General features: G+C 38.6%; 1 protein-coding gene across 8 annotated transcripts in view; it reads left to right on the forward strand.

The window, feature by feature from the left end:
- The window catches only part of LOC131427337 (uncharacterized), a 50,521-nt gene extending 25,246 nt beyond the window's left edge, over positions 1 to 25,275 (forward strand). For 7 of the 8 annotated variants that reach the window (XM_058590426.1, XM_058590423.1, XM_058590420.1 and 4 more), the window contains exons 3-9: positions 4,621 to 4,866; positions 4,932 to 5,270; positions 10,961 to 12,379; positions 12,434 to 12,704; positions 12,936 to 13,220; positions 13,378 to 13,566; positions 24,137 to 25,275. In XM_058590426.1, coding sequence (XP_058446409.1) covers positions 4,736 to 4,866; positions 4,932 to 5,270; positions 10,961 to 12,379; positions 12,434 to 12,704; positions 12,936 to 13,220; positions 13,378 to 13,566; positions 24,137 to 24,310 — 2,808 coding nt within the window. In that variant the 5' untranslated portion in view covers positions 4,621 to 4,735 and the 3' untranslated portion in view covers positions 24,311 to 25,275. The remainder of the gene's footprint in view (positions 1 to 4,620; positions 4,867 to 4,931; positions 5,271 to 10,960; positions 12,380 to 12,433; positions 12,705 to 12,935; positions 13,221 to 13,377; positions 13,567 to 24,136) is intronic. The other variant, XM_058590427.1, reaches the window with a different exon arrangement.
- Positions 25,276 to 27,673: the final 2,398 nt, after the last annotated feature.

A 27,673-nucleotide genomic window follows, 5' to 3' on the forward strand; every position in this document is an offset into this window, starting at 1 on the left:
CTTCTTCCATATGATCTGCCACCACTGATCTGCTGAACTCATCTGATGTCTCAGATGAAAACAAAAACTATTTACTGTTCGCTTCCAGGTTTTCAAGTTCAATCCTTACCCAGCTTGGGACTAAAGCTTGAAAACCAATATGGACAATTCGTTTGTGGGTTTCGACTGAGACATCAAAATAAGAACTACTGTTTTCAGTGTAGAATTTGTCAAACTGAAGTACTTTACGTCTACTTTGCGGTTTACGTGGAACTGCTAAGTTCCTGTAGTGGTTTAATATCAGTAGCCGAAGCTCCGATGAGTCGAAAACGAAACATTAAAAATCAAATAAGTTACGTGCATTTAAGCAAATTGCTAACTTTTATCAAAACTGAGAAAAGACTGAACATAGAGTTCGTTATGTTTTCCTTCGTTTGTAAACTGTATTAACATTGAGCAATGTAGCGTAGATTCAGTAAAACATTAAAATTCTAAAAATTGAGTACGAATACAGTCGAAAGCAGTAGATAAAATAGATCAATGAAATACTGGCGCGTAGAAGCAAAAACAAATATATGAAAAAATAATACTCTGAAACACTGAAGAATTTTTAAAATATTTTTCTGACAAAAAGAACAAAAACATCAAATAACATATTAAAAAATACTAGAAAACTCCGAATTAACAAAAATGACTTGATAGTAAATTACACGAAAAACTGCTGTAAGATCTAAAGTTATACAAAGTCCAGCAAGAATCAATATAATTGAATGAATACAATTTATAAATAACTAATTAACAGAGACGAGTATAGCTAAAATAGCAAAACTGTATTTAATTCGAAATAGAATAACAAGAGGTCACAAAAAAGTAAGTCATGCAAAAGTTTGTAATATAATAAAAATAGCAAAACATATAAAATCGCTAAACTAACAAACATTAAAAAATAAACACAAGAGAAATACAATAAAATACATATAAGTAACTACATAACAGTTGAAGGGTAGAAATCATAGTGAAAGTTTTCATTAAAACGCTATCGCTCCTATACGACCAGGTATAAAAAATAGTAAAATTGGACAGTATTTTAGAATGTGCCCAAAAAAGAAAACTGAATTGAATAACAGAAACAATAAATCAAAATGTGTAGAAACTCAATAAAAATCGTCAGACTGGTAGAAAAAACAATACGGTATCCAACTTTTAACACACTTCATCATATAATACCGGAACCGGAAGTCAGATCTGGATAAAATTTGGAAGTTTTGTATGGGACCATGAGACATTTCATTTGAATCTAAGTTTGTTGAATTCGGTCACGCAATCTCTGAGACAAGTAAGGAAATGATTAAAAATAATAGTTTCTTCACTAATCATCCTGTAACTCCGGAACCAGAAGTCGTATCAAAATAAAATCCAGGAACATTGTATAGGACAATTGTACCTTTCATTTGCAGCTAAGAATTGTGAGAATCGGTTCAGCCGTCTCTGAGAAAAGTAAGTGCACTTATTTGCATGTTACCTTTCTCATATAGAAAGGTTATGCAATCACTGTGAAAACCGACTTTAGAACCGAGGCCCGGAGGGCTGAGAGTCATATACCATTCGGCTCAGTTCGTCGAGTACGCAAAATGTCTGTATATGTGTGTGTTTTTGCACTGAATGGCTGAACCGATTTTCACAAACTTAAATTCACATGAAAGGTCTTGTGGTTCCATACAAAATTCCTGAATATTATTTTGATCCGACTTCCGGTTCCGGAGTTATGGGGTAAAATGAGCGAAAAATTTTAAATATGTGTTCTAACTTTTCTCATAGATGCCGCGACCGATTTTCACAAACTTAGGTTCAAATGAAAAACCCTTTGGTCCCATACGTAAATGCTGAATTTCATCCGGGTTCCGGACCCGGAAATATAGGGTAAGGTGTGTTAAAAATTTTATTCAATCAATGAAAAGGGCGAAAAACCGTAAAAAAATTTCGAACTGAGTCGAATGATATATGACATTCGGCCTCGTTTCAAAAGTCGGTTTTTACAGTGATTGCATGACTTTTCTACATGACAAAGACAAAAACATGTATTGTTAATGATTGGTTCGATTGACTTGTAATATTTTTTTTAAATTTTTTTCGATGAACTAAAAACAAGTAGAAGAATTTTTCTGTATACCGTTTACAATGTAAATTTGGCGAATTGGGTCAAAAAACGCATTAGGAATATTTAAAAAATTCCTCCTGATTTAAACTTGTTTTTCCTTTTCCGACCATTATTTCTTCACTTGAACCCACAGTGCAGTAAACTATATCAGTTGTCAGCAACAGCATACCGAAAAATTAATATTAAAATTTGAATTTTGTAATTAAAACAAACTACCTAAAAAACCACTTTGTTCTGGTGGTGCAACAAAATCCATTGGACAAACCTTGTCTGGGACATACGTCTTTTAAATTTTCTACGTATTTTTGTCTTAGCCCTTCTCAAAAGTAGGGCTAGAGTCAAAATGGTGAGCTGGTAATGCAAAATGTCTTTTTGCCTTTCTCATATAGAAAGGTTGTGCAATCACTGTGAAACTGACTTATAGTCCCAAAGAAAATTCCGGAATTTCATCTTGAACCGACTTCCGGTTTCGGAATTACATTTCAAGCATCTATACAGAGCAGTGATGCAAAACATGGGGTTGATGTGGGCTCAAATCAATTCCAATCGATAGACCTTATTAGTTGACGGTCAAATGTCTTCATTCCGGCTATACCAATCCCAGTCTTCCGGCTCCGAAAGCACCGGAATAATGGTCACAAACTCTAAAATGCATCGAACTCACTTTTCTGAACGATGGCTTAACCGATTTTTACGAACTTAGGTTCATAAAAATCGGTCCTATGGTTCCATACATAACTACACTACAAGATGACGAGTGTTTAAAATTTCAAACCGTCTTATAAAGCGCACCGGTACGTACATGCGGTGGTAAGGAAGAAGAAAACACAACACCGCCTCTACGAACGAAGCACTGTGTGTGGTGTTCGATTTCATACACCCGGTAATGAAAACGAAAACCAACAGCGATGCTCGATTTTGAAAACATGAGGGAGTCCAACCGTTTGATGAAATCAGAATCACGGTGCAGACACGAATGTCTGTTACCGGTGCTGAGGTAGAGAAAAATTATAGCCACCTTACGAGATGAACGCCCAGAAGAAAGAGAGAATTTCAATGGATTCAAGTTTACTTGAAAAGAATAAAGCATCGAAATAGTAGTACAGTAATATCGAGCTGATGCGATGGTGTAGTGATGTCAATGAAAATACGTGCTGTGACCAAAAATGATTCAAAATCCAATCACAAAACATGATTTACGCAGCGGATTCAAAAATTAATTAATTAATTTTTAATTCGAATAGTGCATGAGAGGTAAGCTGAAATTAACACAAGACTTTGTCTCTATAATCAATATTCAGAATGAAATAAATTTGTCATTGAATTTATTGTTAGTGGGTATTGAAAATGGAAGAAATTCCTTAAAACTAGCTAGTTAATTCTTCTTGCATGCAAGTCAAACAACCGTGACTGAGCCGGTCGAACTTTGATTCAAATAAATGTCTTATTAACCTATTGAATGAGGTTGATTTTACTTGGATTCGACTTCCAGGATAATGAAAGATAAAAATGTATAAGATTCATAAAGTGTACTACACAAAACAATTACGAAATTTTTGAAGCAGATTGTAAAACTATTCGTACTTGCGGTTCCGGAAACAGTTATTCAAAATGTACAATATGAAACTTGCATCGTTTTCCGTGAAATGCTAATAAGGAAGGCACCATTACTACACTAGGTGGATTGTAACAGGTTTTTTGAAAATACAGAATGCTTATGAACACACATTAAAATATACAGCCAAAAAATCAATCTTCGAATTTAAATGAAATCGCTCTTCTGCAGTAGCTAATGAAATTTCAATAATGTTTGTAGCATTGACAACAAATTGAAAATGAACAAAAGAAGTGAGAATTTCAAAACCCCTGTTTAAAACCTATTAAAAACCGCTTGAAATTTGGGCTCATGAAAACGGCAATACGGCAATGAATTGAATTAAATTTTTCTGACTAAACGCATCAATATCGGTGAATCATTTCCGAAACATAACTTAAAATAATCATCTCGGAAGTGTCGGTAAACTCAATTAGTCAAAGTATTTTAAAACAATATTGTAGATCATTTGAATCGCCAAGATGTCGGTTTCCATCATGACAACGCTCGATCACATACATCTTTGGTCACTTGTAAGAAATTGTCGAAGCAGAATTGGGAAGCTATGCACCACTGTATCCTCAACCTTGTTAAGCAAGGAGCTTTCGAAATAGCCCTTCTCGTATTTGATGAGCTCGTCTATTTTTTCCGTTTTGTCTTCGGATTATCAGTTCATAGCATTTAGAATTTAATCACTACTGCAACTTGAGAAACACTTCAAGTTCTATTAACAAACACACACACTTCTGATCGTTCGAAAGACTACTGGCATCTTGCTACAAACCGATTGTTTGTAACGAAAATCCTCAGATGTACTTTTAATGCATTCACGACAAGTAATTATTTAAAAACACTAATAATTTTCATTTTTCGCTTTTCCTCTTTTCAGCAACATGGCGTAAGAACGCACAGGAAAAATCTGCTCTGCTCAATTTACAATTAAGTTACGATTCCCAGCAAAACCAATCTCATCGAACCGTGTTACTTCCAAGCATCAATGCAAGATGGCACTGGTGATGTTACCATGCGATCTACCCTGGTGGTCCAACGTCCAGAAGAAACTGATCCAGATCGAGGAAGCACTCTCACTGGATGTGATCCTCGAAGTGATGCAGAAGTTGCATGAACTATGCAAGTAAGTCCCCCGGCCTTTTCAAATCCCCGTAGTTGAATCGCCTAACTGCAGCGTCTGTTTTCTAGCGTAAGTCTCGATCCGGAGGACGACGGTAAGGACAGTGGCGTATTCGATGGTCTGCGACACTTTGTCGAACAAACGCTGTCCGAGGAGGAGCGGATACACTTTCTGCATCACACCATGAAACATATCGCCCGACATGCGCGGGATCTCAAACTGCACCGTCCACCGCGAGGGCTTAGTTTCAGCCTGCAGCAACAGCCCGATAGCTACGAGCTCGGTTACCGGCTGGTGGCGTCCCTCCTGGCGAATGCATTCTTCTCCACATTTCCAAAACGTACCGAAAAAACTCACCCGACGCTACAAGACTTCAATTTTACATATTTTTTTAGAGGTTTAGTAGAGTAAGTTTCCGAGGGGATTCGAAGCATGAGTCATTTTATATCTGGACACATTGTTCATTTTTTTTACTGAATAGCGCTCCTGGTTGTCGGATCTGGAATGATTTGACTGTAGTTTGTTTTTGAAATGTTTCTTCTTTCCGTGCAGGAAATTTTGTCGCGATTTAATTCGGTGAAACGAAAATTAATTTCGCCAGGTTAAAAAATCGCCAAGTCGTTGAAATTGATCGGCAGGATCAAAGCAAGCGTCCTGATGAAGCAAAGAATCGAAAGCTGTTTCTGAATATGTTGAGAACGATTAGGGTAAACCCAGAATTGTTGGATAATGATATCACTGTCAGAAAGATTCGGCTGCGAAAATAATTTCGCTCATTTTGGGCCAGTAAGCAATTATACAGGGCAAAAAACAAGGCACTTGATTTTATCGAAGATGGTAAAACCGATTTTTACAAAACTTAGATTCATTTGAAAGGTCATTCTTTGCCAAAGAACGCTAGTGAACATTATCTGGATCCCACTTCCGGTTCCAAAATTAAACAAAAAAACAAAATCGAAAATGTCTTTCTGACACGGCAAAGTAAAAACGAACAAAATCGTTCGACTTAGCCATATAATTCTTTTTTGTGTACATCTTATTAGTTGGTGGCCAACAAAATTGATTTCGAATATATCGGTTCTCTGTTCCCGGTTCCGATAGTACCGTTCTTAATCTACCTATTTGTGTGATAATGCGTTTCTCTTGTCAATTCAACAGTCTCAATGAAACATTTATAAGATTCTTAACTAAAACACCTAATAGTGTAGGTCTTTCGAAATCTCCGAGAAATTTTGTCGCATTACAAACACTGATATTTGCCGGTTACGTTACTTATAAGATTAAATCTCTCGAACCGGAAATATAGCTTTTAAACAAGCTTAAACTTATCTAAATTTATATTTATTAAAATTCATAAAGAAAATTTAGCCTAGAAAAAATGTGAGGTTAGTCGGTTACGCCACTTAAACAATTATGTCTCCGGAACCGGAAGCGACAAACATTAATCTTTGAATATTGGTCAATGTCTCAATAATGTCTCTCAAACAAGCCTAAGCATGTCGAAATCAGTTTCAACATCAAAAAGAAATTAGAGCGGAGAAGGTAAAAAGGTCCGTTTTTTCGGATACGTCACTTATACCCTGTATAACTCTGGAATCAAAAACGTCAATCTTTAGATTTTCGAATTTAATCATTGGCTCAGTAGTAGCTTTCAAACGAGCCTAAGTTCGTTGAAATTTGGTCAGATATCTCTGAGAAAATTGAACTGAAGAAAACAATGTGTTTTGTCGGTTACACCACTTATACCGCAATATTTCCAGAACCAGCGATGACAGACAGTGTTGGGAAAATCATGATCAGGAAAAGTTCATTTCACTATCATTCGTGAAAAAATCAGTTCAAGAAATTTTCTAAAAAAACTCGATGACTGTAAAAATCACTTCCGATATTTTCATTCATGAAACAAACATCCACAAAACTCTGAACCTCGAAGTTCACAAGTGATTTTTTGTGTCAGCGAAACTTGATGACGAATTTTCACCCAAAGAAATATCGCTAAAGAGATAATCGAAAGGGAGAAGAGTCTCCGATGATACTTCGATGCTCTAAATTTGTACTACGCTTCAGTTCGGTACCGAAGTGATTCGTGCAAGGTTTAATTACTATATATTTTTATCAATAAAATAATCTCTACTGACTAAATTCACAACTGAACCGCAACTGAGAAATATTTTCGATGCACGTAGGGTGGGTTAATATGAACAACAATATTTTTTTCCACATTCCAAACAGTGATTATGGCGAAGACAGGGTGTTTTAATGGCTAGCGGATCACACTGTACTATTTACATTAAACTCAATAAAACGCTATTTACCATAAATTTGATTCATAGAAGTAACAGAAGCGCAGCATTGTCAGCAAATCTCGGAAACCGTAGGCGCAGTGTTCGAATGGCTCGTTTGAATAGGTAGCGGTAATCTGCGCTCCTGTTACTTCTGCGTACGTTATTCAAATTAAATGGCATGGCATGGCCAATATTTTTTAATCTGCTGCATAACATGCTTTGTGATGGTTGTTTGATGTTTTCACTATCATTACAACTATTATTAATCACAGCACTTGCTGCTTTTATTAATGATGTAGTGCCGAATAAATTTCAGATACATAACCACTATTGATCTAATTACCAACCACCCTACGCTCACTGCACCATTCCAATAAGATTCAGTTTTGGTTCATCAGCGAATTAATTCATCATGTATTCTGCAATGGGTTGAGATACGACGGCTATGAAAATTCATTTCCCAAAAATTTTCTGTTCGAAACCATATCAGATATATACAATGTGCGAACTTTTTTCTTGAATATCATCGAGCAGAATGTACGCTAGTGGACTTTTCACAACTGATTTTTTGCCATGCGAAATCAGTTTCAGTGAGAACCGCGTTGTCAAAAAATCAGTACTGAACTTTTCTGCAGTGAGTTTTCTGATGGATGATTTTTTTATCTAAAAATCTAATACCATTATATCTCCAGAAACCAAAAATGGCTACCAGTTGATCTTCGAATGTAATCAGTGGCTCAATAACAGCTTTCAAACGGGCCTAAGCTTGCGAAAATAAGTTCAGCTATCCCCGAGAAAATTCAGAGGTAAAAAAATCTTCGAAAGGTACACTTACATACCTACAGGCATTAAGTGATCTCGTCGAGCTGAATCGAATAGTTTTTTTCCAGCAATTCTATTATCTCCAAAAAGTCCAACACAGAACTCGCTTCATTTTGTTGGAGATAACAGAGGAGATAATTACGGTCTTATAAACTGCTACTGATACCATATGTTATCGGAATCCGACTTCCTGTTCCGGAATAACAGGGTGAAGTGCGTTCAAAATATTAAACCGTCAGTTAGAGAAACGATGCAAAAAAAAATCAGTTCTAATTTGTAAATTATATTAGTTAACGAACTGACTCCGGCGCTTCCCAGTTTCCAGTTCCGGAAGGACCGACAATAGTACTCGAAAACCGGTTTCACTTACTTTTGGAGGTAAAATTTTTACTACGATTATAATAAAAAGCCTAACAGTTTCATAGACTGCTATCCGGATCCGGATCTTACTTCCGGTTTCGTAAATGCAGAGGGAAGCGGGCCGAAAATTTCAAACCTATATTTTTTCACTATTTAAAACGACGTTTCCTCGAACCGAAATTTTTGTTTTTTTTTTAAATTGGTTCAAATTTATTTCAGTTTGTAGGTTATGTTTTGGTAAACTTTTGCTAAATTTGGTTCAAATTTGTTCCAGTTTGTAGGTTACAATTTTATAATTAAAATAATTTCATATTTACAGCAATTCTAAAATCGTAGATGTTTTTGACACTTTTTGACAAGAAGCGGTTTCTTGGTGTGTGATTCGGACATCGTATTCTCTTTTAATGGTTGGGTTATCTTGAAGATATGAGGTTCGGCTCAGGGTGGCGGATAGTATAAGAACGTAGGTTCGAGTCCCTGTCTCTGAGCGTATCTTTTTCCAAAAAATCATCTTTTCTTTGAGTTTCTCGTTCGTTTGGCTCCTCCAATATATGTTTCCACTCAGTCAAGTCCCGAATCAAAAGGTTCGGATTGTGCTAGATGTGATCCCTCACATTCCTTGCGTTCTCAGGGTTGCATTTCTTCGTGTTGCGTTCACAGGGTTGCATTTCGGGTGTTCTTGACCGATTTTACTACATGGAACATGGTCCAAGTGTCCATTCACAACTGATACACGATCCACCTGTGGGACTAGACTGAATTAACCACGCACAATTTTTTACTAGCATTTATTGCTCTAAGCCATCACGATAAGCAAATGACAGTTTGTAACGAAATTTTACACATTTAAACTTTACCCATCCAATGGAAGATTCTACACAAAAGAAATTGTGCATTTTTTTCGAAAACAGTCTTTAGTACTAGATATGGTAGGGTTAAGGATATTTGTACCCGAAAACGAGCCAAACGGCTACGGATTCAGAAAAAAATATATACTGGGCGGGATTTATTTTCATTTTTAGTCGAGTTCGGATATTCGAACCAGAATATGCTAACTTTTTCGGGTTAGGGTCGGGTACGTATACAAATTTTCATTTATCGAGTATGGGTCGGGTTCGGGTTTGGAAGAAAAAATATTCTCGTGTTCGACTAAAAGTAAAAGGGTACGGGTCGATTTTAGGATTGAGAAATTACTTATCCGACCATCTCTACTCAGTACAAAAAATTTCATAGATGTTGTTTTTTTCGTATTCTTCGTTAAGCTCCAAATACTTCTGAAACATTTTTGAAAATATCGATTTTTTTCTATTTGCTTAGCATTCCTCAAAAAGTGCCAAGTGTTTTTGTGGGATATTTTGAGAAAAGTCAAAACATAAATTTTCATTTATTGTTGCTGGTATCAAATTCAATCTTTTAGTAAACAAAAATGGAACGTAAACTATATGGAATGAGAAGTTCCGGGCCTAACAAAGAAAAAGTCGATTTTTTGCCGTGAAAACATTTTTATTCTTCAATATAATTCCCGTCTAGAGCGATACACTTGACTCATCACTCCTCCAAAATTTTGATGCCCTTTGAAAAAAAAGAAAGATTTATCAAGTTGAAGGCCGTTTCTGCAATGGTCCATTCTGCAATGACCGATCATCTGTTATTCAAACACTAGTGGATAGTTTGTCATGAAATTTGATATTGGGTCATCTAGAGGCTTGTTATTAACAAAAATATACACGGTTCGAAACTATTCACGTCTTTTCTGTGAGAGGCCCGGGAGTTTTCATTCCATGTAATATATGTCACCGCTTTGAATTTCAAGATCCGTCACAAATACGAAGCTTCCCATTACTCATGCCTGGACTTTTTGATTTCGTTTATAATCAGAACTTATGTGTAAATGAAGAATATCGAAGTTTATTTACTTTGTAAAAAAATCATATTTCATATGATCATAAAATTTTAAAAATCAAATTTCAGTTCAAGTAAGCGTTCCCACTTTTTCTGATAACTTTGACTAGACAACTCTATTTTCCATAATCGTAAGTTTATTTCATTCTCAGTATGTTCACCTTTCTAATGGTGATTAAACTATTGAAATTGCTCGAGAACTGTCTGAGATATAGTCAGTCAAAATTAGCGTTCCCACTTTTCATGGTACTCTTGGCAGTCCGCGTAACTGTTTACCACCTTGGTATTCGGAGTGTTAAAGATTACTTTTGTTTTGGTGGGATTTGGCAAAATGTCACTACAGTGAAGTAGTGATACAATGGTATTGAGATAACGGACAGTTACAAACAGAAGTTGACGTAGAGTGAAAAAAAGACTCGGGATATGATTCCATAAAACACTACTCTTGGGTCATTGATCAAGTTCGTGGATCAAATGGCTATAACCTCTGGTTCCGAATATATAATGGTATAAGTGACGTAACCAACAAAACGTCCGTTTTTTTCACCGCTCAATTTTTTTGGAGATGACTAAACCGATTTCAACAAGCTTAGGTTCGTTTGAAAGCTAAACTGCCACTTTTTTACCGTTGTTCCAAGCTAGTTCAGTTGCTTTGAACCCAGATATTGAACGACTCCAGCTTCAACAGTTTGTTTAGCGTGCTTAGTAACCAACTTACTATTTTTCAGCAATAACGTACAAAAGGCCAAATTCCGGAGTTTCCTCAATTATTTCGACAAACTGGCAGCCAACCCTCAGATGCTAGATGGAACACTGAAAATAAGTAGAAAGGTTCTGACCGGAAAGCAATGGCTCACGATCGAGGACTGGCTTGAGTGTGGATTGCCGTTATGTGACGTCGAAATCAAACACGAAGGTCGTCTAGACAAAGCCAGCACGGATACGATGCAGACTGTCTTCGCCAATGCTCGATTGGGGGGCAACGTTCTGGCGGCCGGTGATTCTCAAGAATCGGTACAGTTTTTCACCTTTCCCGAATTGTTGGCTGTGCTGTTGTACGTGGAGGCTTTAGAAGACAACGAGTCGCTGCAGATTGAAAATGCTCACCACATGGCTCGGATACTGGAACCACGCGGAAGGGCACTGTTTGAAACCATCGAGGAGCCCAAAAAGACGTCTTTGTGTTGTATAGACGCCGAAAACTATCGAGCGATTCCTTCGCACCAGTTCGAGGAAGATGATATCCTACGTGAGCTGAACAAGTGCCTTCTAGCTTTTAGACAGAATACAACGTGTCCCGTGGTGGAACTGAAGCCCAGCGAAAAGCAACGACCGACTCGATTAGACCAGTTGGAAACGAACTCCGGCATCGGTAGGCTGTCGCCAATCGGAGAACGAGACCGGGAAGGTTCGACGCCTGGGTCACCAGATGTGTACACTACCATCTTCATTCGGCAGCCCACTTCTAACTCGAAACGTTCCAGCAGTGACTCGAATAAGTTGGAGAAAGACATCAATAAGAGGCGTTCGTGGCTTTCGCCAGAGAGACCAATGGGCAATGGATCACCGTTGAATAGTTCAACGGGGTCAACGAGTGGCGTAGTAACGGGAGGTCATCGTGGAAAGTTTATAATTCTAGGTTCATCGGGTGAATGCCTTCCGGTGAATCGACATCCGCTACAAATTCCAACCGGCAACGATTCGTTTTCGAGCTGTGAATCCAGCAACGACGAATTCCATAGTGCTCGGGGCAGTTTCGACGACGAGGACGAAGAAGTGCTGCGAGTCGGGAAGTACTCAACCGAACTGGACACTCCGGAAAGGAGGTACAGTTTTGCTCAAAAACTGCGTGAAGCACTGCAGGACAATAATTCTGGTAGTATGGAAGATAGCAACTATGCGGTAGGGATTAGTGTGACGGGATCTCAAACGAAGGATGCCGACATTCGCGTGAGAAGAGGAGGCTCGTATGGGTTCGTACTGGACGGATCGACGGGAAGCACCTCGGAGGAACGGGAATGGTTCGATAGGTGCAACCGAAAGCCGAATGGGTTGCTGGAAAGGAATGCGACTAACGAATCTTCCCGGTATAGTTTCGATTCGGATTTGGGTTCGGAGCTGGAGGAGGTTTACGAGAAGTTTGCAAAGTAAGTTGTTACGATAGGCGGTTTAGTAGGATGATAAAGATTTTTTTCCTTCAGGTGGCTCGAAGAACCGATCTGTAGTGATAAACCGAAGAAGTTGGATGCCCGGGATGAAGCCGTATTGCGGTTTGCCAATTCGTTGTTGAAAAGAACTTTGAGTGAAAGTTTCGTTGGAATCTCCCTGACGGACGACGGTATGACTGAGGACAAGTGTGGGGAAGGAACTGTGATCACCAGCAACGGGAGTCAGAAAGGCAAAGTGGTGCTGAACGTAAGATCTCTGTCGTTGGAGTTGGCTAAGCATAAGCACAAACTTGCGGCTCAATTGGTGAGTTTTGCATTCGCCGGTTTCAAGCGATTGGCAACGGTTAGGCTTCGCTTGGGTTTGGTAAAACGGTTTTTTGCTTCTTTAGTTAGGTTATTTTAAACAATATACCGTTTTGGTTTCTTTTTCGTTTCCCATTCCTGTCCCGTTATTTTGGTTTGGTTTGGTTTCATTGTACCATAAACAATACAATCATCCGCTACTTCAAACGAACATCATCGATCATTGCACTAGCGCAATGAGTATCTCGCTTTGGAGCCGGCCAAGCTCTTCAAGTGTCCCAACATTCAACTGAACCAAACTGACCAGCGAAGGTTACTGCGTCGATTACGTTCCAGCAGCTCGATCTGTTCCACCACGTCCGAAGTACGCCCGGTGGTTCCTCTACGGGCGAAAAAGAAGACCCGCAGGAAACCGTGCGAGCGGCAGACGTCGCTCAAAGTTCGACTGCAGAACTACAAACCGAACTGGTCCGTTTCCTACTATCAGGACATAAAATGCGATGATGTTACGCTCAAGGTAGTAATGTTAAAAGTGTGGTGGTTTTTTTGTTTGACATCGCTCTGGTTTACTGTTTGTTGTTTAACCGTGCTTTACCATCGATCAGACTAACCATTAGTTTTAGCTACTAAACTGACCGGGAATACTAATCAAACCATTTGGTTTCTTTGAAAAGATATCACAACTAGCTCAGAAAAGAACGTTCAACGTGAACCTGAGACCGGTAGCTACCGGCAACTGGGGCTGCGGAGATTCCAAACGAGGTGACGTCCAGCTGAAGATGGTAATACAGTGGATGGCGGCCAGTGTTGCCGGACTGCCGTATCTGATCTACTACACCGCCGGAAGCGATAAACTATCCAAGGTATGCAGCATTGAAAACGAAGTATGGTTTGAAATTTTCTTCTAGGATGAAACATGGGTTTCGTTTGGTTTTGGTTCCTAGCAGTCAGTCATAATAGTATTTTGAAAGTACACTGAGGTCTCGAGGTACTCTCGGGGGATACGTACCGCTAAAAAAAATCTGCGTAACCTCTGAAATCTGCGTAAATAAAATCGCATATCTTCGGAAATCCGTTCAACAACAAAATTGCGTAACTTCGGAGATTCGCGTAAAAAAACCTCAAAACTAAATATTTTTTTTTGACGCCAAATGTTTTAGAAATGCATGAAACATCTAGATCTGATGTAATCAAGATAATCGACTTAGGAACCTAGAAAAATTTTGAGATTTCCGTAATCGAAAAAAAAATGTAATGCCAAACGTTGGGTATTGAAACTAAAATATTCGTTGTAATCCATCATTAGCTAAAACGCCGTTAAATAACTAGTCGAACCTGTTATCGAAACCAACATTTCACTGTAACTCGGAAAGTGCGCTTTTAAAAAAATTTCAAGCAGTTAAAACAATTTCAATGCATTCAAACGGCGAAGGAAGCCAAACAAAAGTTACGATATGATATCATGAGTCTAGTGCTCCTTTAAATTGCACCGTGAAATTGTGGTTTCGAGAGTTGCATGGTGTTCGAGACTTCACTACCGATAAGGCCCGCAGCGACAGGTCCTTCGATGCGCTTACAAAAGACAATATCAAAACTGCACGAGATGGTACTGAATGACTGCAAATAGAAGGTGTGCGAGCTAACAGATGCAACAAGGATTAGTACTGAGTAAGATTCTGAAGATGAGTCTATCGGTTTCCAGGGACGGTTTCTTGACTGGATTAAGTCGTACCTTATTCGCTGCGAAATGTCGGAGACGTCACTTTTCAATCCTTTGCTATTACATCTGGCGTATCACAAGGAAGTCACCTTGGACCTCTTCTGTTTCTAATTTAAAATAATGACGCCAATCTTTCGTTGAAGTGCTCTAAGCTCTCATACGCAGACGACTTCAAATGATTCTCCAACGTGTGCCAAAATGATGCTAAGTTCCTTCAGAAACAACTTGATATTTTCGGAAATTGGTGTCAGGTCAACAGAATGGTACTGAACGCCTCAAAGTGTTCCATAATATGTTTTAATCGTAAACGAAATCCAATAATGTTCAACTATTCACTTCTCGGTGTCGAGCTACATAGAGTAAGTTACATCAAATATCTTGGTGTCATACTTGATAGCAAGTTAACTTTTTGTGAGCACATATCGTACATCGTCTCAAAGGCATCCAAGCAACTCGGTTTTATCTTTCGAATGACGAAGTCGTTCAAAAACATCCACTGCTTCAAAGCTGCTCGGCCATCCATGGAAGTTGACCATCAATGTTAACTTTCCTCTCTGAGCAGCCTAGATAGCCGTGTAGTGTCGGTAGCGGTTTCCCAACTGGCTAAGAATAACGCTACGGTCCACCTGTACCGGTGGTATAAGTCCACCAAACAGGTAAGCCGTGTGGCATCCGGCGGAATTATTTTTTACCAAGAATTGATCCACTGGTTTCCTGTTCCATGTCGTAAAAGGCCACAAAAATAGGAACTCCTAAGTCAAGGTGTATTTCCGTGCCGATGGCTGAATGGCTGCAGGAGGTTAAACATTGCAGTCGTGAACGGAATATCTTGGGTTTTTCCTCAAGGTGGTGTACTATCCCCACTTTTATGGAACCTAGTCACTGATGGTTTGTTAAGGAAACTTAATAACCTCGGATTTCCGACTTATGGTTTTGCCGACGATTATCATATATTGATGACCGGTATAAGCATTAACACTCTCTTTGATTTAATGCAACAAGCCCTGCGATCTGTTGAACAATGGTGTTGTCAGGTTGGATTATCTGTAAATCCGGGCAAAACATCAATGGTGCTTTTCACTCATCGTAGGATAATTACAGGAGCTCGTCCGTTGCAGTTCTTTGGTTCAGAGGTCACTGTGGTCAATAAAGTTAAATACGTCGGGGTTATTCTTGACTCAAAACTGAATTGGTCTGCTCACATTGACTTCAGGATTGAAAGAGCTTGCATGGCTTTCGGCCAATGCAGACGAGCTTTTGTAAAATCGTGGGGACTCAAACCCAGATATATTCATTGGATCTACACAACTATTGTTAGACCAATTTTAGCATATGGATGTCTTGTATGGTGGCAGAAAGGAGAAGTCGCGACAGTTCAGTCAAAGCTAAATCATCTCCAAAGGATGGTCCTAATGGCGATGACAGGAGCATTCACGACAACTCCTACTGCTGCTCTAGAGGCGCTACTGTGCATTAAACCACTACATGTGTTCCTAAAACAAGAAGCATTATCTTGTGCATACCGTCTTAGGGTTACAGGGCTTTGGAACAGTAACCCCTTAGATTATGCTACCAGCCACACTCGCTTGTGGTCTCAAATGGTTACGTGGGATGAGTATTTACTCGCTCCTAGTGACCTAACTCTCACATGCAGTTTTCCTTTTAAAACATTCAATGTGAGCTATCCTCTTCGTTAGGAATGATTGTCTGGTTGTCTGGAACGACAACTTGATGAACACATAGTTTGTTTTACGGACGGTTCTCTGTTGAATGGTCGTGCTGGTGCTGGTGTCTGCTGTCGTGAAATGAGGCTGGAGCAGTCTCATTCACTTGGTAGATACTGTACTGTGTTCCAAGCAGAAATCTACGCAATTCTGTGTGGAGTACAATCGGCACTTCAGCAGAGGATCTGTGGTAAACGTATTTATGTTTGTTCTGACAGTCAGGCAGCCTCAAAAGCACTCAGTTCGAATGACTCACGGTCGAATCTAGTGATCGCATATCGAACTCAAATTGAAGACCTCAGCATCTCAAATGCTGTTTACTTCTTATGGGTACCCGGCCATTCTGGTATTACTGGAAATGAATGGGCTGATGAGTTGGCTAGAGCTGGTGCAACGAATGATTTCGTTGGTCCTGAACCAGCTTTACCACTTTCAACTAGTTGGATAAAGCACAAGATACGTTCTTGGGCTGCATCCAAACATGCCAGCTACTGGCGCAGCTTGCAAACTTGCGCTCAGACAAAAGCATTTCTACCAGATTTAAATCTGAAAATGTCAAAGTGTCTACTGCATTTCTCCAAGTATCATTGAAGTATTATGGTCAGAGCTCTGACTGGACATTGCAAACTCAATTATCACATGGCTACTATTCAACGTGCTGAGTATTATTCGTGTGATTTGTGTAAATGCGATTATGGTACTTCATATCATCTGATATGTAACTGTCCCGCATTGACGCAGCTACGTATCCGGGTTTTTGGTTCTCCGTACATGGGTCTGTGTATGCGGAGCTAAAATTGAAGGATATTCTCTCGTTTCTCACCCAATGTGGTAAGGAGCTATAGTCAGAGGGGTTCATCGTTCTTCCTGGAGTGAATGAATCCCTTCTGTATTCACCTTAAATAGGGTTTAGCAGATTGTTTGGCATCCTTTTGGGGGTACCGAATTTACTTCTGCTCTTACATACTGCGAGTCGTTCTGCATTCTTCCGGGAGTGCAGAATGGTGTCGCTTTTGTAAGATCTCTAAATCCTCTCGGGGGTTGGAGGTTTTATTAACAGCAGACTGTTATGGACCTCGTAGAGAATTTCCTTCTGCTTCCACTAAATTTGATCCTCAGCAAATTGTTCAGCATCCCTTAGGGGTGCAGAATTTACTTCTGCTTTTATGTGTTTTTGTGTCGTCAATTTTTCCCATCCTCCTAGTCCAACCCTTACCATTTCCTTTCAATCCTTCCCTCTTATATATCGGGAAAATGATGCTAAAAACAAATTGATGGCAAGGCACAAATCTCCAAATATCAAGGGGAACGTGCCATTTGAGCCAATTTGTTCTGATTCCTGATACATCAAATATCTTGGTGTCATACTTGATAGCAAGTTAACTTTTTGTGAGCACATATCGTACATCGTCTCAAAGGCATCCAAGCAACTCGGTTTTATCTTTCGAATGACGAAGTCGTTCAAAAACATCCACTGCTTCAAAGCATTATATATTTCCCTTGTTCGCTCTGTACTCGACTTCTCGGTAGTAGTCTGGTCACCTTATTATCGTAAAGGAGTACAGCGCATCGAAGCTGTGCAGCATAAATTTCTCCGATTTGCTCTTGACTTGGAGAGACCCTTATAATCTTCCTAGATATGAAAACAGATGTAACCTAATTGGACTCGAGCTACTTAGCGATCGACGCAACGTCTCTAAAGACCAATTTGATACTTGGTCACATAGATTGTCCTGATCTTCTCGGACAAATGGATATAAATATCCGGAACAACTCTTTCCTCGTCATCCAGTTTGCTAGAACAAATTACGCGAAGAATGAACCTCTGTCTAGTATGGCTCGCATATTTAATCGGTGTTATACAATATTCGATTTTAATCTATCTCGTCTCACTCTCAAACGTTTATTTATTGATTTTTTTTTCAAACTTGACCTATTATTGAATGTATTTCAAAACTTTCGTATGTAATTTAATTTTGCTTAAGTGTAATATAGTTAATGTTTGTATGTTAAGTATAGCATGTATTAGTTTTAAGGAAAGTGTATAATTTGGATTTTGTATTATCTGTTGATACTAAAAGATGAGAAGGTTTGGCGCCCTTTTGAGTAAGTACTAGTAGTTGGTCAACTCAAGAGGGTTTTTCCTGCTCCAATAAAAAATAAACAATAAACAAAGATGAAAAAGATATTCGCGGGACGCCGCGGATGCATGCTCAGGACTAAAAAGACAAACGCGAGCGCACTTTGTAAACATGTTAGGCTATGCTGATGCAGATTCGGTTGACCTTTCTGTGTGTTTTCATTGGTAACTGTTGACGAGACCTGGATCCATTATTACACGCCAAGACACATAATGATTATCTGTTAATGAACTAAAGCCAAAACGAGTGTTCCGATGCAGTTTAGGGAGACTCAATGGGGTGGACAGGTCATGACGTAGATTATCTGGGATTGTCATGGTATACTTCTCATGAACTGCCTTGAAAAAGGAAAATTAAAACATCGACAGTAACTATTGGTGTGCATTATTGGAGCAATTGAATACTGAAAAATCTACAATGTACCTGTACATAAGAGCAATTACCAACCCATTCCCACATTATTTACCCAATTTGGCTTCCGTGGATTATCACAATCTCCTTGCGCTTATTTGTTACAAACTATCAAGAAATAGATGTGAGTTTCATATTGAAGTTTTCGATCGTAAAACGGCACCCAGATTGTTTTAGTTGTTGCAAAATCTTACGGAATTTTGGTACTCATCAAACACCATACTCAAGACTTCAATTATGTGTATTTTCTCTAGAAGTATTCTGGAATATGTAATTACGATTTAGGGTTTGTATCACAATGTTCACATCGATCGGATCGAAAGTGTCAAAAGTGTTTCGTCCTATTAGCTCTTCGAAGACTACCTTGGTTGAATCGTCTTCAATGACTACGTTATGAGAATCGCTAAGCTCTCATCAACCAGCATAAGGAGTGTATCGAAAATAAGCTATCCACATACATTTGTGTTGTACGAATGTATTTGTGATGGATTTTTATGCTCAGATCGCAGCATGCTGTGCGTTTGGCTGTCTGCTTTCGATTCTTTACTTGTTTGTGCGGTTTAAATTCTGCGTTTTCAAAATGTCGCGTATTGAAAAGGAAGTGGAAATTAAAATTCTGGACACATGGCTAAGTGAGAAGGGTTACTATGCGAAAATTGACGAAGCAGTGTGGAATTCATCATGCCAGTATTAGAAACATAATTAATAAGTTTGGGGAACATTATTCTTAGGATGAGCTACCAGGAAGAGGCAGAAAACCCGGTTCTTCCAACCCGAAACTGGACCAGAAAGTTGTATCTCTAATCATGAAGAACAAATCAATGTCAATACGTGATTTTGCCAAAACAGCAGGAACGAGTGTCGGAATGGTCCAGCGTATCAAGAGGCGAAATCACCTAAAGACCTACAAGAAGCAGAAAATCTCGGAACAAAGTGTAAAACAGAAGAAGCAAGCAGCAACAAGGGCCCGAAAATTGTATTCGCGTCTTTTGCAGGGTCCGGATGCATGCGTTTTGATGGACGATGAGACTTATGTAAAAGAGGACTCAAAAACCCTTCCAGGTCTACAATACTTTACTGTCGTCGTTGGGGAGGATGTGAGCGATGCGGACAGGTCGATTCAAGTGGAGAAACTCGGTCGAAAAGTACTGGTATGGCAAGCAATATGTTTCTGTGGTTTGAAGTCAACAATTTTTTACACTACCGGAACTATAAATGTAGAAATCTATCGATCTGAGTGTTTCCAGAAGAGATTGCTGCCTTTATATAAGAAGCATAGTACACCTCCACTGTTTCGGCTGGATTTGGCGTCGGCTCACTATACCAAAACCACTCTCAATTGGCTTGCGAAAAAGGGTATACATTTCGTTGAGAAAAATATCAATCCACCAAATTGGCCTCAACTTCGACCCATCGAACCTTACTGGGCAATCGTGAAGAGGGTCTTCAGGAAGACTGGTTAGGCAGCTGGGAACATGCAGGAGTTCAAAAAAAATTAAGCTCAAGCGTCCAAAAAATGCGATGCATCACTTGTCCGGAACTTGTTGAAGAGCGTTCGATCAAAAATTCGAAAACTCGTGAAGGAATAACTTAAATTTCATCCGGTTTTCTTTATGCTCAAGTTTTACCTCGTACAATGAAGGATCAATTTTTAGTTTGAATAAAATATCGTTTTTTATCATAATTTGAAAGAAAAATTTGTGGATAGCTTATTTTCGATACAGTCCTTATTCGGTAAAATAGATGATGGCTCTTCGTTTTCACTGACTAATAACATCAGGTAACGTAAAGTATATAAAACGGTTGGGACATGCACAAAAAATGATTAACCCCTAAATAACCATTCAACATTCTGTTTTTTCGGAACCAGAATTCGGATTTAGCTGGAATTTCATATAAATCTATGAAACCATTCTTTCGAAAATCGTTCAAGTTCTCTCTGAGCAATCTTCGTTGGCTTTGTTTCGTCGTTTTTGACCGTTGCCAAAAAGATTGTTTGAGAAATCGATAAGAGTTATATATCGAACTTTTTGAACGCTCTTTCCAAACTAGAACTACTGAAAATAATTTCAAGTAAAGAAATAATATTAAAATTTTCATTGCAAGATTTTTTTTCAGTGTCGGAAAATAACCCTTGATCTGTCAAAAATAACCATGCTCTCGAGCAGGGTTTTTGTTGACAACATCAAAATAACCGCTCGAGTGTCAAATTTCAACCAAAAGTTGAAATTAACCGCGAAATGGTTCACAGCCTCAATACTCTGTAATTCTGGAACCGGAATTGAAATCCGTACTATTAGACTATATGATACGAGAAACTTAAAATCATTGTTTCCCTTTTCAACACATACAGGGTGATTTTTTAAGAGCTTGAGAACTTTTTTAAACAATAAAACGCATAAAATTTGCAAAATCTCATCGGTTCTTTATTTTAAACGTTAGATTGGTACATGACATTTACTTTTTGAAGATAATTTCATTTAAATGTTGACCGCGGCTGCGTCTTAGGTGGTCCATTCGGAAAGTCCGCTTTTTTATCGACAAATTTTGTTCAGCGATGAGGCTCATTTCTGGTTGAATGGCTACGTAAATAAGCAAAATTGCCGCATTTGGAGTGAAGAGCAACCAGAAGCCGTTCAAGAACTGCCCATGCATCCCGAAAAATGCACTGTTTGGTGTGGTTTGTACGCTGGTGGAATCATTGGACCGTATTTTTTCAAAGATGCTGTTGGACGCAACGTTACAGTGAATGGCGATCGCTATCGTTCGATGCTAACAAACTTTTTGTTGCCAAAAATGGAAGAACTGAACTTGGTTGACATGTGGTTTCAACAAGATGGCGCTACATGCCACACAGCTCGCGATTCTATGGCCATTTTGAGGGAAAACTTCAGAGAACAATTCATCTCAAGAAATGGACCGGTAAGTTGGCCACCAAGATCATGCGATTTTACGCCTTTAGACTATTTTTTGTGGGGCTACGTCAAGTCTAAAGTCTACAGAAATAAGCCAGTAACTATTCCAGCTTTGGAAGACAACATTTCCGAAGAAATTCGGGCTATTCCGGCCGAAATGCTCGAAAAAGTTGCCCAAAATTGGACTTTCCGAATGGACCACCTAAGACGCAGCCGCGGTCAACATTTAAATGAAATTATCTTCAAAAAGTAAATGTCATGTACCAATCTAACGTTTAAAATAAAGAACCGATGAGATTTTGCAAATTTTATGCGTTTTATTGTTTAAAAAAGTTCTCAAGCTCTTAAAAAATCACCCTGTAGAATATATGAATATTTATTTAAGTGGCTAATTATTTTTTATGCGAATACGGAAATTTGTTATAGCTGATTAATCACTTTTGAGTTTGCACTCACGCTTCCAAGAAACAGAGAGATACTAAAGGCGAACCAAGAATTAGATACATCAAGAAATTAGGTTTTTATTATTTGTGCTCAGGGCCCCTCCTGAAACGAAATCCTGTGTACGGGCCTATCTGCTCCGTTGTTGAATTGTGACGTTTTTCATTAAATCGTTGTAACTCGGAAACTTTTAATTATATCATGCTTTTTCAATAAATACAACAAAAAAAATCAAAGAAAAAACATTAATTAAACGTTATTGCAATATTTTTGAAATATTTTCATTCAAAACTTAAAATTAACGAAAGGGATAGGCGAAGTTACGGCTTCGACTCCTTTATCTGTGGTATCTTTTTCGAAGTTTTTCCTTTCACTGTTTCATTCGTCAGTCTTTTTTCAATCTGAAACTAAAATGTTTAAAATTTGTTATCGAACCCAATACTTGACAAAAAATGAACAAGCTTGAAGTTTTTGATAAAAAAAAAGTCACTTAAACACTAAATTATGCTCATTATCACTCCGGAATAGAAAGTCAGATCCGGGGAAAATGTTTTTGAGATCTTAAGACCACTCTTTCGAAACTAAATTTGTGAAAATTGATCCAGAAAGCTTCGTGAAAATCAAGCGATATTCGACAGCGAGAACACATGTTTTGGTGGAACTTGGCTAGCTGCCACTACAATCGAGAAACACTTCAGTGACACCAACATCTAGATATATTGGGCAAGTGAACGTTTTTTTTTATTGACTGTTGCAGTAAAATGCTTTGATTTTCAAAAACATAACACAAAAAATTGAGAAAATTGAATTGAAAGTCATTATTGGAATCGATAGAAGATTAATATAATTTAATGTTTGAAGATAATTTTATGCAAATGTTGGCCGCGACTTCGCATTAAATGGCCCTTGCCCAAGGTCCAATTTTGGCACACTATCTCCAACATATCGGCCGGTATTTCACTAATAAATGCTTCAATATTTGCTTCCAGTGCGTCAATCATTGCTGGTTTATCCTTTGTACACATGAGCCTTAACATGGCCTCACAAGAAATAGTCCAAAGACGTTAAATTACACAATTGACGAACCCATGAGATAAACTGTTCACCGAAGGCGGCTGTCATTTTGGTTATTGTATCGCATGCCGTGTGGGATGTGACACCGTCTTGTTGAAACCACATGTTAGGCATGTCCAATTCTTCCATTTTGGAAAAAAATCGTCAATCATCGTATGGTAGCGCTCGTCATTCACAGAAACGTTCCGCTTATCGCCGCCTTTGAAGAAGTACGGCCCGATGATGCCCTAGACCTATAATCCTCACAAAACAGGGAGGCAACTTTTGAAATTTATTTATTTTACGTTTCGCAATCAGCTTATCAGTGCTTTAGCAGATCTTGTTGAACTGCTAATGCCACCTCACGGATCTACATAATCCGCTAAGCAGACGTAAAATATTTGCTATTTCCAAATCATTTATTTGCACCGAAGCGCAATATCTATCCTGACGTGCCGTAAGAGCAAAACAAATCGACGGCATACTGGCCGCCAACAGATTGTAGTCATTCAGGGGTTATTCATGTGAACTTTAGCATAAACCGGTACACATGGATCGCTGAACATAATTTTTCAATAGAAAGTGGATTTCCGTCCAACTTTGCCAGCGCCCATTCACCAAATGTTAGACGTTGTAAGTCGACGATTCATGTTTAAACTATAGACCAAAAAGAGCAAGTTTGACAATGACACAAGACACGATTCACGCATGATCTGTCAGAAACAGTGTTGCTAAAAAGATACAAGCAAAAACTCAGATGAGTTTCACCGAAAGAGTTTTTTCGTCGGAAGGGTCATTTTACCGGAAGGGTCGTATCGAAATTGATATCAAAACGGAATAAGACTGTTGAATATTTTTCCGGAAAGCACAAAAAAAACATAATTTTAACTGGTTATTATTGCATAAAACCAATCTGGAGATAGAATTGATTTATCACATTCGAATCGAGCTTACAAAACAAACAAAAAATCAAATCAAATGACAGGAAATAAAATTCACCAACTAATGAACCATTCCTCTTGTTACAGCTGGACACCATCTGTCGGATTCTGAAAGATCGTAAATGGACCGTTGGGGAACTGGCCGCCGCTACGTTGCTGCACTCCAAAGATATTCTGGAGGATCCATTATACTACAACAACGACCGAAGCTACAGTTCCTTTTTCGACAAATTGATTGGTTTCGAACGGGCTGGACAGTAAAATGGAACGGGCACCCTGGTCTAGGAGCAGTCGAAAGCACAGAACAAACAAAAGACAACTGCTATTTAAGGACAGAAAGTGAGATAGAGACGAACATAGCCAAGCGTAGCATGTGAGAGAAATCATCAAACGAAAGCAATATTTACCAATATTAAACAATGTACAGGAAATGAAACAAACAAATACACACTCACACACATTAGACAAGGCAGGGAGTTTTGTAAATATGCGAATGATTATACTTCAGAGCAAGCGTCACATGCAGAATCAGACGACAAAGTCTTCCTTCGATGACTTAAAACTCAAATAAGGGCAGTTCTTTTTACATACATGACAGACAAGAATGCAAGTAGTGATCTTATTCGATAGATAGGCATTACAAAAGACTTATCTAATTACCGTTTTAAACTCAGTGAAATCGCTACGAATGTGGCAAAACCATTCACGTTTAGTTGTTCTGTCAAAAATTTAGACGATATAAAAACAAACATGTCAACTACTTCTCAAACCCTTGACAGTAAGCCAAACTATGTACTATTCTATATGCATAAAAATCGTAGATATAACTATCAACAGCGGATTCTACAATATCTGCACAAAAGAAACACAAAAAATATATATTAAAAAAAAACAAAACAAAAGTATGAATGTTAATTTAGGCACTCTATATATAGACTGTATAAAACCGAAATGCCAATTTGTGTTAGCTTTTCAGTTTGATAACATACGTCTAAGTGTACTGGCTATGTAGAAGGAAAAATAAACAGATTACCCCCAAAGGTTTTAGTTTCGACCCAGTCTATACATATGAAGTGCCTAGGACCGGACCACTGAGCAGGCAACAATAGCAACAGTTTGCAGAACGAAAACCGATCACTTGTGAAATATTATTATACAAAACGTTTTATATAGAATTATACGCTTACCAAAGGAGAAAATAAAAAAGGATGCAAATGAATTCAGTTAGCTGCTCGCCACAGTGTTTCATTCAATGTAGTTGTGACCCGCTCCCTCGACGATGACAGATCTATGGAAAACTAAAGAATTCGAGAAATTCTGCGAAACTGTGGATCCCTTGACGAAATGAATGGGAACTCGACTATATTAACTATGTAGATATTGGTAGGTCTGGCATGAGCAATATTTTTGAGAAACTATTTTTTCTAACATCCGATTTATTATCAAAACTCCTTATTCTCTCTAGTCTAGTAGTTTTCCATAATAGAGCATTGGAGTGTCGCTCACTGCGTTTTTATTCATAACTTGTTTTTAAAGAATCAGTACAATTATTCTTGAGTTTTAATAACATTTAAAATAAAAGTCGAAAATGCCGTAAAGCGTGGGTAAAAACAGGTTCTGTGACCCAAAAAAACTCCGAGCTACGTCCGGACTGTCCGGACTTGTGAAGACTCCCGCGCGTTCAGCTAAGAAACATACGGCTGCTTTTCAAATTTCTCGCATTTCTTTCCATCGAATGGTCCACGTGCGAGAAAAGCAACGTTGTCATAATAAAACATTACAAACTCGTGCATTTTCTTATGTACAAATAATAGGGAAGGGAAAGAGATGCAGGGGCGGTTGAGAATCAAAAGATTATTTGTTGTAAGCAAGTGAATCTGAGAACCAGTGTACCGGTGAACCAGTGAACCGGTGAACCAGTGAACCAGTGAACCAGTGAACCAGTGAACCAGTGAACCAGTGAATTCAGTTAGCTGCTCGCCACAGTGTTTCATTCAACGCAGTAATGACCCGCTCCCTCGACGATGACAGATCTATGGAAAACTGAAGAATTCGAGAAATTCTGCGAAACTGTGGATCCCTTGTCGAAACGAATGGGAACCCGACTATATTAGCTATGTAGATATTTGTAGGTCTGGCATGAGCAATATTTTTGAGAAACTATTCTTTCTAACATCTAATTTATTATCAGAACTCATTATTCTCTCATTTTTCAATTCATCCTTATACACACGCAGACAGTACAAAAATGAAGGTTTAGTTTCGTCTAGTAGTTTTCCATCATAGAGCACTGGAGTGTCGCTCACTGCGTTTTTATTCATAACTTGTTTTTAAAGAATCAGTACAATTATTCTTGAGTTTTAATAACATTTAAAATGAAAGTTGAAAATGCCGTAAAGCGTAAAATTCAGTGAAGCTGTGGGTAAAACCAGGTTCTATGACCCAAAAAAACCTCCGAGCTACGTCCGGACTGTCCGGACACCAGTGAATGTTGAACGAGTTCGATCTGCTCTTGTGAAGAGTCCCGTGCGAAACTTACGGCTGCTCTTCAAATTTCTCGTCTTTCTTTCCATCGAATGGTCCACGTGCGAGAAAAACAACATTGTCGTAATAATACATTACAAACTCGTGCATTTTCTTATGTCCTATCCTATCGAATCTGGACAAACATTCGAAGATTTGTACGAATAATAGGGAGGGGGAAGAGATGCTGGGGCGGTTGAGAATCGAAAGATTATTTGTCGTAAGCTTTGTCCAGGGAAATTTTTAAAAATCAACGAAACAACAATGAAATAAACAAATGCACAAGTAAACAAATAAACGAGTGAACAAGTGAATCTGAGAACCAGTGAACCAGTGAACCAGTGAACCAGTGAACCAGTGAACCAGTGAACCAGTGAACCAGTGAACCAGTGAACCAGTGAACCAGTGAACCAAAGAACCAAAGAACCAGTGAACCAAAGAACCAGTGAACCAAAGAACCAGTGAACCAAAGAACCAGTGAACCAAAGAACCAGTGAACCAGTAAACCAGTGAACCAGTGAACCAGTGAACCAGTAAACGAATGAACACATAAAAATTATAATATAGAATACACCAACAAATTCTCGAAGACATATTTTCGATATGCGATAATCAATCGAAAATACAATGTCTGCTTTGACTGAAAAGAGGTGAGGAATGATGCCAAGCCCACACATCCAAATATTCACATTCGATTACGTCCATAGTTAGCAGCTAATATTTGAATCGAATAACCTCATGAGTGAAGACAATTGTCTTCGAAGAAAATTTTCACTGCTAAGCAGAGCTCTTAAGGGCTGAGGTCAGTAGGTCGCGTATAATCACGTGCCTCGCTCTGCGTGTTACATTTCTCTCCATGCTCTCTCGCATATTTGAAAAATGACTCTCGATTGGCCAAAAAAGTTTTGACATTTTCGGTTACAAGTTTGACTACATCACATAAAATCTAATAAAGCTACCGCTTGTTTTGCAGCCTTTCTGAGCCGATTTTATTCCTTTCTCATTTTTCGTTACGTTACCAGGAAACTGTAGCAGAAAAAATGGCGCGTGTATAGAAATCGACTTAAAATCACAAAAATAACATTCACTTAACTAGGGTGC

The sequence above is a fragment of the Malaya genurostris genome, chromosome 2 (assembly GCF_030247185.1).
Source record: "Malaya genurostris strain Urasoe2022 chromosome 2, Malgen_1.1, whole genome shotgun sequence".
Classification (NCBI taxonomy): Eukaryota; Metazoa; Arthropoda; class Insecta; order Diptera; family Culicidae; genus Malaya; species Malaya genurostris.